General features: G+C 36.0%; 1 protein-coding gene across 1 annotated transcript in view; it reads right to left on the reverse strand.

Annotated features, from left to right (window-relative positions):
• Positions 1-530: 530 nt before the first annotated feature.
• The window catches only part of LOC111862621 (apolipophorins), a gene marked incomplete at its 3' end in the record, with an annotated part of 29,396 nt that continues 16,055 nt past the window's right edge, over positions 531-13,871 (reverse strand). The window contains exons 10-19 of the mRNA XM_023848140.2: positions 12,651-12,785; positions 10,446-10,665; positions 9,386-9,516; positions 8,505-8,671; positions 7,382-7,555; positions 6,881-6,990; positions 4,316-4,504; positions 3,530-3,658; positions 1,493-1,680; positions 531-713 (exon numbers count right to left, since the gene is read on the reverse strand). Coding sequence (XP_023703908.1) covers positions 531-713; positions 1,493-1,680; positions 3,530-3,658; positions 4,316-4,504; positions 6,881-6,990; positions 7,382-7,555; positions 8,505-8,671; positions 9,386-9,516; positions 10,446-10,665; positions 12,651-12,785 — 1,626 coding nt within the window. The remainder of the gene's footprint in view (positions 714-1,492; positions 1,681-3,529; positions 3,659-4,315; positions 4,505-6,880; positions 6,991-7,381; positions 7,556-8,504; positions 8,672-9,385; positions 9,517-10,445; positions 10,666-12,650; positions 12,786-13,871) is intronic.

The following is a 13,871-nucleotide window of genomic DNA, read 5'->3' on the forward strand; positions in this document are numbered from 1 at the left end:
TTTTTCTTTTATAATTATCTTTGACATGTTCTACATCCTGTGGCAAAAAGTAACTGTGTACTCTTGATGGTTAACATTCTGCTACTTCTAATATTTTCATGGACAATTTTCTTGAGTTCTCTTTATTCAACCCATCAAAATTAATATCAAATCTGAGGATCCAGTAATGACCAGTACTACTGTGGCTCCAAACTACCGACTTTCTTGCATTTCCATGTCATTAACACTGAAGATGGGGTTATATGGAACATGGCATCCATCTGAACTCCAATGATATGAACTTCCCATCATGCTTCACTAAACCTGGGCAACTGGTTCCAATAATGTTGGGGAGTAACTCATATACAGAGCATGTACTGCCCTATATAACTTATTTTCCTTTCAGAAATGAGATTGAACATGTAACAATTGAAGACATTACTTCACTGGGCAGACCCAAAACATGAAGGTGGAAGTCACCTATAGACAAAAAGTGGAAAGGAAGATAGCAGACAAAATACTTCATTGAAAGTTTTTATCTCATTACTGACCGTGCATTGATTATTTCAATTTTGTCCTTTGGAAGATTAAAATTCAGGCTCACAAGTTTCGTGCCTCGAACTTTCAGCTGACCCTCCACAGCCGAGGATGAGTACATATTGGTTCGCAGTTTGATGCCAGTACTTGCATAATAGGCATCAACACCCATTGTTCCAACAATATCTATAGCCACACTGAAATCAGCAGAACAGAAAATAAGCTTGATTTGGTTCATCCTGGTCTGTCACACCAGCAATTATTATAAAAGGTTAATCGACTCTGTCCAGTGTGACTGATAAAATTTTTTTTAACAAAATTTTAAACAAAATATTTGTAAACCACATTGTACACAGATTAATTGTAATAATTTATAAATATTTTACTGTACTGATGCAAGCTGCTTTAGTTGTTAGAGGATCAAGTTTTGTATTCATGACATTGTGTTTTCTTGTGTATGTATTGATATTGACCAAACACACTGTAAGGCGGCCCATACATGTACGAGTCTGGCTCGCGAGTCCAGCTTGGCGAGGAGCCGGGCTCGGATTAANTGAGTCTGGCTCGCGAGTCTGGCTCGGCAAGGAGCTGGGCTCGGATTAATTTCACCACACACGTATGAGCATGGCGACCCACACATGGAAACGTTTTGCTCATTGGAACCTGGGCTGAGTCGGACTCGCCAGCCAGACTCATACGTGTATGGGCCCCCTAATATCAGTTTCTGCCTGTACTGATATATCCTTCTGAAGATGGTCTCTATGACCGAAACATGTCAAGGAAGAAAAATTAAAAACGAAAGAAGGAAAAAAGAACATTTTATCAGTCACACTCGATGGAGTTGATTAAGCTTTTATAAGAAAATAAGATGTTCACACTTATCAAATAAAGCATATTTACGTCATATCTATCAGGGTATTCATATATAAAAATAGCAGAATATACTCAAATAAACAACAATACAACTAGGTTACACCTTGGCCTTATTTTTCCTTCAACATCCAGCTCATGTGTCTTCAGAAAGTCAGCGGCTTTAAGTGACCCTGACATTTGTAAGTTGACGGCAGCTGTTCCCACAGCACTTAAACTGATTGGAAGTCCTGTTGCAGTTGGCACAGTGTAGCTTGTGTCCAGGAACAGTGCAGCCTTGTTGTAGTTAATTTCCTTAAGAACAAAATATTTAAAATAGCACATATCTTATAAAAAATAAAGATTAAAAATACAGCGCGTCCAGGTTCTGTTAGGACTGTGTTCATTAAAAATACAAGATTTGAATTATTTTCAAAATTTCACTCTTTTTATTCAAAATAGTCTCCTTCTGGCTAAATACATAGCTGGAATTGATTGAAAAGTTTTCAAAAACAGTCACTGGACTCCTGTTGTGGAATTACATTTAAAACTGCGGTGCATTCTCCTTGGATGTCCTGGATGGTGTCGTGATGGTCTCCTTTCATCACCAACTTTTGGGAACAACCAGAAATTTGCTGGAACCAAATCTGGTGAATACGGAGGATGATCGAGGATTGTGATCCCTTTTCTGACCAAAAAAATCGCTCATGATCTTTGATTTGTGGGGTGGGACACTGTCGTGGAAGAGCGACCAGGAACCCGGCTCTTGATATTCAGGTCAAATTCGAAGAATTCTCACCAAGATACAATTGAGGATTCTGAGACAATAATCAGATTTCACTGTTTGACCTTCTGGCAGAAATTCCATGTGAATGATTCCTTTGGAATCGAAGAAAATGGTTAGCAGTGTTTTTACTCGACTCCTCTGCATGCGCACTTTCTTTGGTTTTGGCTTCTTTAGGCTCAACCATGCTGCACTCTGCCACTTTGTGAGAGGCTCAAATTGAAAACACCATCCCTCGTCACCAGTAAAAATCGATTTTGTAAATTCTGTATCACTTTGGACCAACTGTAACATGTCTTTGCAGTGTTCCACTCTGGCATGTTTTTCATTGTCTGACAGCACGTGCGGTACAAACCGCGCACAGACCTTCCGCTTTCCCAAATCCTCGGTCGAAATTTGATGCACAGTACTTTTTTGGTATTCCCAAAAGCTCCTCGATGAGTCTTGCAGAAACACATCTGTCTGATGCAAGGATCTTGGTACTTTTTTCACATATTCTTCAGTGTGACTTGTTCTTGGCTTTGATGCATGTGGAGCGTCTTCAATGTCCTCCCTGCCGTCATGAAATACAGCTTACCATCGGAAAATGTTTGAGCGACTCAAACAATCACTACTGTACACACTTTTCATAATTTCGTATGGTTCTCTAGCTGTTTGGCCTACCTTCAAACAAAATTTGATGTTGGTTCTCTGTTCAACCGCCATTTTCCGACAAGCGTCAAAACAGTACTGTTACATTCGAGGTCATAACACATGATGCAACAGTGCTTGCACTTTGAAATTATAGATGGCCACAGCTGAAACTTCAAGAATCTTAACGTCACAACTCACCAACAGATGGCATTGCAGGGCAAAAAAAAAAAACAAACAAAAAACTGAATCCTAACAGATCCTGGACACACTGTGTACATGCAATCTTATTACATCAGATACCTGACTCTGTTAAATATTTCACTGCTTTATATTAATTGCAGGTGGTGGTGGTACACATAAAATACCGATAAATCTGTGAGCATAAAGTCAGTGCATAGTGCAAAGCAACCACTGGTCAACTGATAAAATAGATTTTTAAAATGAAATTTATAAATGTCATATTATGATTTTGATATTACATTATATATCACGGTAACCATAAAATAGAGTGGTTGCATGAAGTTCCTAATACCATAATATTTATATATACTGCACATATGATTTATAAAAGTCAGTAATGAAATGAACTTTAAACTTTATGCAACAAACCTCCATTGAAAGTATTCTGTATGATGGAAGAAAACTTCATGTTAACTAATGCCATAATTACAGGCATTATATTTACTGTATACAAACTCTGGTGGAGGTTTCAAAACGTTCAAACTAGATGTATTATTTATTTATTACCTTTCCTGACAATAGCTGTTTTATATTTTTTATTGGATTAATAGAATTCAATGCAGCCATTATTTCTTCATCACCAGAGAATTTGTAGTATCTTAATTCATTTCCAAATATTTTCATTGCAACAGATGCCTGAAAAGAATAACAGATTGCAGTTACAACCTAGTAAAATGCAGTATCAGGCGCAATAGAATTACAGTTTTAATTTCATCCAGACTTTCTTACAAAGTTCTATATTTATTTGATTAAGTCTCTGTATAGAATCTGTCAAGAGGATAATAAATATAAGATTATCAACTCCATCCAACGTGACTGATAAATGTTCTTTCTCCATTTTAATCTTTCATCCTTGACATGTTTTGGTCACAGTGACCATCTTCAGAAGGACATTGTCAATACATATGGAAACTACTATTACAGTGTGATTGGTCATTATCAGCATATACATACATGGTACAATACCATTACAATGTCATGAATATAAAATCTTAGCTTTTAACAACTATAGCGATGGTGCTCCAACCGAAACATGTCAAAGATAAAAGACTGCTAGTGTACTGGACCAGGATAAGGAAAGTTCTTTAAGCACCAGAATGAATCACTGAAATATACAGATAGATACACCTGATGATGGCCGTCTGTGGCCGAAACATGTAGTGTGGGTGAACAAGATCAAGGACACATAATATATTGTTTGCACTTGGGACGGAATTTGTATCATTATATCATTTATCATACAGATAGGCACTTAATTTCATGAAAAATACTTATGACTGTCTTTTTACTTACTTTTGGATTGTCAAAATTTGTATCCACAACATTTGGAAAAGCGTCTACTTTAGACTTCAAATCATCCGGTATGCTCCGTAAGAACCGAAGTTTCTCAAGTCCATCCTTCACTTTAGTACTGCTAAATGGACCTTTTGCCCCAAAAATGGACTCAACATAGTGCTCAAAACCTTCAATGCGACCAGCTACCTTCAAAATAAAGTTCATGATTGAAATATTTCTGAATATTCTAAATCAGAGAATAATTAACAAGACTTGAAAATGCATAGCTTATCATAAATATACTTGCACCATGTATATTTGTGCAGTAAGAATACTTAAATATTTGGCTGTACAATATTGAAAAGAATTGATGTGCAACAAAATGTGAATATTTAAACCCATCTATTGATTACAGTTTCTGTGCTAGTACCTGGCTAAACTAGAATTCAAACTCTGAAGCATCATTAAATTTTTACTACAATATACAACATTCATGGTTAAAAGATCTACTATAGAAAATAATTTTAGAAGTAATTAATGTTAATAAAATATATGGAAACATATATGCAGGTTGCCCATACTATCCAATTAACTAACTTCATGGAGCTGAGATCTTCTTGAGAAGTCGCCAATTGTGTAGCTACTCAAGAACTTCCCAGCATTTTATGGAACCCGAAGGTTCATTATCGTATTCACAAGAGCCCTCCACTGGTCCCTATCCTGAGCCAGATCGATCCAGTCCACAACAACCCTAATTATCGCTCTAAAATCTATTTTAATATTATTCACACACCTACGCTATGGTCTCCCTAGTTGTCTCTTTTCTTCTGGCTTTCCCACAAATTTCCTATGTGCATTCTTCTTCTCCCCCACTCATGCTACATGTCCTGCCCAACTCATTCTCCTTGACTTGATCATTCTCATTATTCATTCATTCATTCATTCATTTATTCACATTCCATAAAATCCTTACACAGTTACACAACAAACAGATATAGAAATCGTCCAGTAGTATAAACTCAACTTGCTTATAAGCAGTTGTCAATATGTTTGTAATATAAATCAAATTAAAAAGTTAAATATATAAATTACCCTTAGCATAATGTTGCCATTGTCATCTATTAAAATATTCCTCCACTGTATAAAAGGAGTTCACAAATAAAAACTCTTTTAAACTGGCTTTAAACTTATTTGCATTATTTGAGATTATTTTGATTGTATTTGGAAGTCCATTATAAATCCTTGCAGCCATGTGATAAACCCCATTCCTATATTTCGCCAAATTGACCTGGTACATATGTATATTCATATTTTGTCTAGTATCTTTTCCATAGCAATCCCTATTTATATTAAATATTTCTTTATTATTTATTACAAACATAATTAATGAGTATATGTTCGAGAACAGTACAAGTTATGAAGCTCCTAATTATGCAGTTTTCTCCAATCTCCCATCACTTCATCTCTCTTTGGTCCAAATATTCACCTCAACACCCTGTTCTCAAGCACCCTCTGTCTATGTTCCTCTCTTAATGTCAGAGACCAAGTTTTGCACCCATATAGAACTACAGGAAAAGCTATAATTTTGTATATTCTAATTTTTATGTGTTTAGATAGCAGACGAGAAGTTTCTGGACTGAATTATAGCAAACATTACCTGAATTCAATCTCCTCTTAATCTACTCATAAATCAAGTTTTTATTTGTTACTGTCATTCCCAGTTATTTGAACTGTGCTACTCTTTCATGCCATCTTCATGCTATGATTTTGCCCTGCATTTCAGTCCATGTACCACAGCTGTATCCTTAATATCCATTTTAGAATTACCCTCACTTCACTGTTCACTCTTCTAAATGATAACTTTTCCACAAAACTATCCATACAAAACCTGTGCTCACGTACATATTATGTGCTTTGCCTTTATTATTATTTAGGCTCTGAACAGCTTGTTAAAGAAAGAATTTTATATAAAAATGCAACATTGACATCTCTAAGTTTTACTGATTTTTAACAAACAGGCGCATCCCTATCCAGCAACCTGTGATTTGAACCACACTGCATAATCCTTAATGTATGATCTTTATGTGTTATTAACATCTAGAAAATTCTAAAGAGTTCTGGCAATGGTGTACAACATTCGTGATTACTGAGTTTTGTTCTTTGTTATTTGTTGGGTATTATAAACACCACCACATTTCAGAAGCCGTATCTCTTTCCATCCTCAGATGAAAGGGAGGAGGCACATACTCTGACGGGTTCATTAGAAAGAGTCAACCTCAATCACTGGATGAGATCATTCCAGTACACTAGACCACTGGTTCAGTAATTGAGGTTGGCTATTTTTTAGAGTCACAATAGAGCAAGCACATTCCACCCTTTCACCTGAAGACAGAACAACACTGAGTTTCTTAAATATTGTGTTGATTAGAATACAGGATGATGGAGAAAGTCCAAAAGCTCAGTAGTTCCAATACAATATATAGCTTGAAAGCCTGGGGAAATACCAGATCCCATCAGATGAGGTGTCATATACACATAACTAACATATTCTGAAAAAAAAAAAAGACATAACAAATTGCTTACCTCAAAAATATTTACTGATTCTCCAAACAAATCAACAGTGACATTGAATGTTGCTGATCGTGGCAAGTATGACTTTGGTGAAAATATGACATTGCTTTCATAGCTCCCCCCTGAAAAGAAGGTATGTATAATGGATAATTGAAATAAATAAGAAAGGAACTTATATAGTACAAGAAAAGAGAAGGGCATAGCAGATTCTATAATTCAAATTGTTCTAAGATATTAATATAAACACGTTATCCCCCCAACAAACTAAAAATGACAATCTTTTACAATGCAAAATTAAGAGCTAAAATAATTAGAGATGATGACATATAAAATTATGTGCTAATGACTTGCTATCCAAAATCCTGTTACTACTATTTTATGTTCTACAGTGTAAGAAAATAACTTATGTTCTGGATTAAATATCCTTTAATAAATACACACACTCTTTAAATTCAAAGAATTTTAATTTACCATAAATGTATATAAATACAGGCAACACTCAAACATACCTACCAAAATTATAATTTTCAAAAAACATGGATCCTTCATAGTTATGAGAATATTTTCTCACATCACTACTGAATTTACTAACAAGGTCTTTATCTTGTAGCAGTGCTTGTATTTCCACTTTGCTGGGACTGGACGATTTCAGCAAGTTGTGAAGATGACTCCACACAAAGGACCCAACTGCAAATCGAAACAGACTGCCATTCTGTGCACTGACATGATATCATACACTGAAAAGTTACTGAACATACATGAAAGGAATAAGTTTTTCTTTTTTATGAAATGTATATTATTTTCCATTCATTCTGAAAACTAACATATGTTCCTTTATTACATAATTCAATTTAATAAATATGAAAGATATCTAAAAGTTTGTCATTACCCATCCACATGGAGGAAAAAAATTATTATTTAACAATAAGTGTGAGTGTAAATAGATAAATAAATAAATAAAAAGAGGACTATAACTGGTTGCATAGAAATAATTAATTTAAAGTCAACAAAAAGGTAATAAGTAATAATAATCATGTAAATATAATATTTTGGACATAAAGATTTATAAGATGTACAGCCTTTCCCCACCTTTATTTACTAATTGCAATTTTGTTTCAATGACTTAATTTTCTTGAATTTGATAGTGTTCACCGCATGGTATTTCTTTCAACTACCATGCCGGTGTTTACGAAAGAAAATATGTATCATATAATGTGAGAAAAAAATTTTCGAGACAAAGAAGAAACTAGGTCAAGTTGAGTGGGTCACTTGTGCTGGGTGCAATGACCACAGCCAAGATATGTCTCTCACTGATCTAAAAAAGAAACTACATATGAATACTTTGTTGGTTCTTGTCAATGTTACATCCAACTCTTGTGTGCTTCTTACTGGTGGGAAAACATAAGTGTTATAATATTTATTGTCACAAATTTATATTTTTGTTCTAAAAACTGAGAGAAAACATGTCAAATATTATCCTGACTAGAAAATGACCAGTACTGCATGATAATTACATAACTGACACTAATTCAAAATTTGTTACTTTTAAGCCAAGTTACTGATCTCACAAAGGTCCAGATCCAGATTAAAAAGAGTAGGTCCTATTATATAAATAAAACTGAAAAATATGTCTAACCTTGATTCACTTCTTCTTCAAAAAGTGAATGTTTGATTGTCTTAACTATGGTGTAAGTAGGGCATTTCATCACCTCCAAGTAGGCTGCAATACGCAGTTCTGAATCAACTGACTGATTACGGAAAAGATTCAGGAAGTATTCGCGAGTATCTTCGCATGGAAGTCGTCTGTAAAATAGTCATAATCATACCTCATTTATCATACCATTTCATAAAAGTAAAGCACATAATTTCAGCAAACTGTATGCATGATCCTATTTGAGTACTGAAATCTACTGAAAAGTCTCTATAACCGCCAAATAAAAATCATCAAGAAATCTAAACATGCAGACCAAACTGGGGTGGGGGGGAGTCACATCCCAGTGTGTTTGCATGCATTGCTGCCAAAGGTTCCTGACTTCACCCCCTTTCTTGCAACTTAAAGATCTCATCCTGCTTCTTCTCTTGCATATGTACCAGACTATTCTAGACATATAACTTGTATAAAACTGTTGTCATGAGGAAAGGAGTGGCAATACAATCGAGTCTGTGCTTCTTAGCAACATGCAACATTAGTGTATGGTGAGACAGTGCAATGAGACAATGGTATTTAGCTGAATAGTAATGATCGGGAAGAAACTGCTTTTAAGATGGTGACATACAGTAAATAACTGATCCAGAACACAATAAAAGCGAAAATTAACGACCATGGGGATTTGTCGCACTGACAACACGACACCCTCTATCCACTAAAGTTGGTACTAACTTCGCCAACAAGTGGCGGTAGCTCAGTCAGTATAGTTCGCTTGTGGACTAAAACCATAGAGTTTATTTTGTTTTAGAACTTTGTTAGATGTTGACATATGCACAAAAGGACAAAAATAAGTTAAGAGTTTCCTGTACCTGTGGGCCTCTACAGCAGCAATCCTGACTTCTATGGGCAATTGTCTATCTTCTATGCAAAGTTGCAAAGTAGGATTTATGATTGACTTTCCGGCTCCAATATTCCCTAGGGCTTTTATGGCTACCAGAGTCTGAAATGAAACACAATGAAAGAGGTATGAATAGGCTGCAGTAAGACACGTTTATGATTCTGGATTCTGGATAATGTCTAATGAAAATACATAACAAGCCTCAACTGCAAGATGTTAATCAATGCACAGCTCATTAAAACTATTGAAGAATTGACATTTATTACACTTATATCAGACCAAAATGCATATTTGCACATTTGCACCTTACATTCTGTCTAAAACATCTTTGAAAGTATATCATAATTTGAGTATGTAATCTTACATAAGAACAGTCTTATGCGTTCAATGAGATCTCTGGTATATTGCTTTTGGTTCCCATTGTGTAACTTCTAAGGATGACATAATGCTCTATATTGCTATCTGATTACGATCCACCCATGAAAATGTTTTAGACAAAAATTGGCACAGAAACAAACACATCCAATTAAGACTGTGAATAAACTGTATATACATACATACATACAATTTGTATTATGTCTACCAAATACATTTACTTCAAATCAGATTAAAATAAGTTTCCTAATCATTTCCTTGGAGTCCTTAAGTATTAAGGTTTAGGAAATTTTCATTTTGGTGAAGAAACGTTGAACGCATATTACTTCATACATCCTGCACACACACTGTTTAACTATCGCTAACCACCCATATTTGAAATAAGAAAAATATGTATAGATCTACTATTTCTCTGTCATATGTATGCCATAAGTATGGCAGTAATATTCCAAGGTTTGGCATAACATGACCGTGCTCTTAAATTGTAATGATTTACCTAAAAATGTACGAAGAGAAAAATCTGAAGAAGGCATGTGAACAGTTAATTGTACAAAAGTTATAACAATCAGGAAATACTTTCATCCAGTAATTATCAAGTATATCGAATAAGAAAATGTGACAGTAAAGTTATGAAAATGTAGAAGAAACTGGCATACCTTTTCTATAACTGCTTGATTGCTCTCTTTAAGCTGACAGCCACTTTGTACTTGGTTTTCGAGGAATGAGATGATGTTGGCAACTTCGGTTTGTGTTTCACACTCAGAATTCCATTTGCAGTATGAATGAACAATTGCAGAAACACTAAGAAAGAACTGGGCATCTGCCTTGTTCCATTTCAGCAAAGGTGTAATTATACTGATTGTCTGTAAATCAGGTCTACAGAAAAAAAGTCATAAATTATCATTTGTCTAAAAGCATTAACACTTAGCAAAATTTATTAATACAATTAAACTACCGTCTATGGTTTCTCTGTGGAACGGTGGATTAGAACAATGAAATTGGGAAAATCTTAAATGGAAGAAATTTAACACTGAGATTATGGGCTTTAGATCAATGAAATATACAGTTAAAGAAGAAAGCCTTAAACTGAGGAATATTAAATTAGAATCAGCGAGTGTAATACTGTTATATTTTAGCATCCTGTTGCACTGATTTAAGTCCATGATTTATTTTATCCGTCTTCTAGTGCATACGTTCATCTACACACACACACCCAGCAGGTCCAGCAGTATAATACACGCAGTCACAGGAGCAAGACGCAACACAGAGCACAATACACGATAGTGAAAGAGTGCTTCAACAGAAGATGATAAACGTGACTCGCGTAACGAAACACGACGTAGGAATAAAATATCCTGTACAATTTTAATATTTTAACACTTAACATTTATCAGTATATAAGATAAATATATATTTTAGTTATTTTAGTATGTATAGACAAGGCAGGCAATGAACTAGTTTGTCGTGGATTGGATCAGCACCTGAAGATGGCACTTTTGTGCCGAAACATGTAGTGCGAGTGAGAAGAGGGGATAGATGAATGTATGCACTAGAAGACGGATAAAATAAATCATGGAGTGTAATACACCATCATCATTAAGAATAGAATTAAATGCAAACTCAACTGCATTGGTCAATTCTTATTCCCTTCACAATTATATGGAACACTGCATTATTGCAGTCCACTTTTGCATTTCTTTCTGCTGGCATTAGAGCTTGATGTGATGAGTGTTTTGTTCACATGCTACACAAATATATGCACACAGTTTCGTCTACTCCAGGCAAGACTGCCCCCCCCCTTCACCCCCTGTAGTTTGGGCTGGGACAGATAACAGCGAACACAACACTCAACACATTAACCCTTGGTGATGGAGACAGCAGCTCCACACTTACACGGCTGATCACCCAAGAAGACTTAACTTACTCATTTACTCACTCATAGAGCTGAGCCCTTCTGGAGGAGCCACCAATTCTGCAGCTACTCAAGAATTTCCCAGCATTTTATGGAAACCAAAGGTTCATTACCATGTTCACAAGAGCCCTCCACTGGTCCCTATCCTGAGCCAGATCTACCCAATCCACACCATCCCATACTATCTCTCTAAGATACATTCTAATATTGTCCACCCACCTATGCCTTGGTCTTCCCTGTGGTCTCTTTCCTTCTGGCTTTCCCACCAATATCTTATACGCATTCCTTGTATCCCCCATTTGTGCTACATGACCTGCCCACCTCATCCTCCTTGACTTGATCATTCTAATTATACTTGGAGAAGAGTACAAGTTATGAAGCTCCTCATTATGTAGTTTTCTCCAACCTCCTGTCACTTCATCTCTCTTTGGTCCAAATATTCTCCTCAACACCCTGTTCTCAAACACCCTCAGTCTATGTTCCTCCCTTAATGTCATAGACCAAGTTTCACACCCATACAGAACCACAGGCAATTAACTGATCATGAAAAATATCAATACCACTTACATAAGAAAGGGATATTCTGTTGAAATTTCAGTGCTGATTTGACTACTGTAGTATAAAGAGATCACGCCACAGTAACTTGGAATTTATATAATGAATGGAAAGAAAACATCTACATGAGAAAATAAAGAAAAAGGAAAATAAAATAAAATAGAGGTTATGTGTATTGAATCAGGATGTCACACAACATTTACATTATGGTCTTCTAGGTTGCGATATTACACAGTCTTGTGGGTGGTTACCAACGTTTTAAAGTAATCTCTTACCTCTCTCTTTGGGGTAGAAATCACAAGACATGTTTGGCATTGGACCAAACCAAGCTAAGGAATATAAGAGTGAATATGTTCACAAAGGTTTATCTCTATTAGATCATTGTACGAGGTACCTTGGTATAAATGACAATGTCAGGAGCCACTCATGGGCAACGTCTTGAGATACTCCATTCCTCAGGATGACATCCTTCATCACGGCAATGGCAGCATTGCTTCCAAGCATTGGAAGCGCATCCAAGAGATGTCTCCTGGAAGAAATTGTGTGGGTTACCAACATTTGAAGTAAAAATTGTTACCACCTTCTACCAAAACAATGTAACTTTAACATGTTATTCAGGAGCACTTAAAAAGCATGTTAAATGTTCTTTAACTGTTTATTGTTGAGGTTAGCAAGATAAAAATATAAATTTCAAAATCCTTTTGTCGTAATATGGAATAAATATTTCAATACATGAATCAATAAATGTTGGTAAACCTCACTAAAAGATAATTTAAGTTCTTGGACTTAATTTTTCTATTTTCCTTTGTAGTAAAACATGTCTGATAAATTAATTGTTTGGGAACCATGAAATTCTCTGAAACTGTGAAGGCCCAATTAACAAGCAACTGCTGATAAACGTTGCTTAGATATATCAGCTATAAGACCTCGCCATAGCTCAAGCGGCTAGTCACTGACTCCCCACTGTGGCGGCCTGGGTTCGATCCCGGGTCAGGTCAAGTGGGATTTGTGGTGGACAAAGTGGCGCTGGGGCAGGTTTTCTCAGAGTACTTCGGTTTCCCCTGCCAATCTTCATTCCACCAATTGCTCCACAATCACCCTCACTTATCATCTGGGGCTGGTACACCAGGCCAGAAGTGGCTGCAGTACAAGGGACGTAGTCCCACCCCACTAGCAATAAAAAAATAATATCAGGTATAAAATCAGTGTTGAAATCAGGCTAGAGCAACATTAGTTGATGAATACAGAGCATGAGCATCACCTCATAACATTATACGATGGGGTACCCAAAAGAAACCGAACTAATTTTTTTGTGGCCAGAGCTTTTGTAGTACCGCGTTTTGCCGCTATGAGCACATAGAGCTAACATTCCTGAGTCGATAAGCTGACTACCGTTGCTTCAGAAGGTAAGGACTAGTTTCGGCAGAGTTTATAGTGACAACTGTTTTGTGTGATCGTCGTTTTTGCAATGGCCCAAACACATGAAAATGTTGAAAAAATTCGTGAAATCATCAAGGAAGATCGACAGCGGACCATTGAAGAAATTGTGGTGTTGTTGGGAGTGACTTGGAGCTCAGTTCAGCGAATTTTGACAGAAGATTTGGGAATGAAAAGG

This window comes from Cryptotermes secundus, unplaced genomic scaffold (assembly GCF_002891405.2).
Source record: "Cryptotermes secundus unplaced genomic scaffold, Csec_1.0 scaffold2487, whole genome shotgun sequence".
Taxonomy (NCBI): Eukaryota; Metazoa; Arthropoda; class Insecta; order Blattodea; family Kalotermitidae; genus Cryptotermes; species Cryptotermes secundus.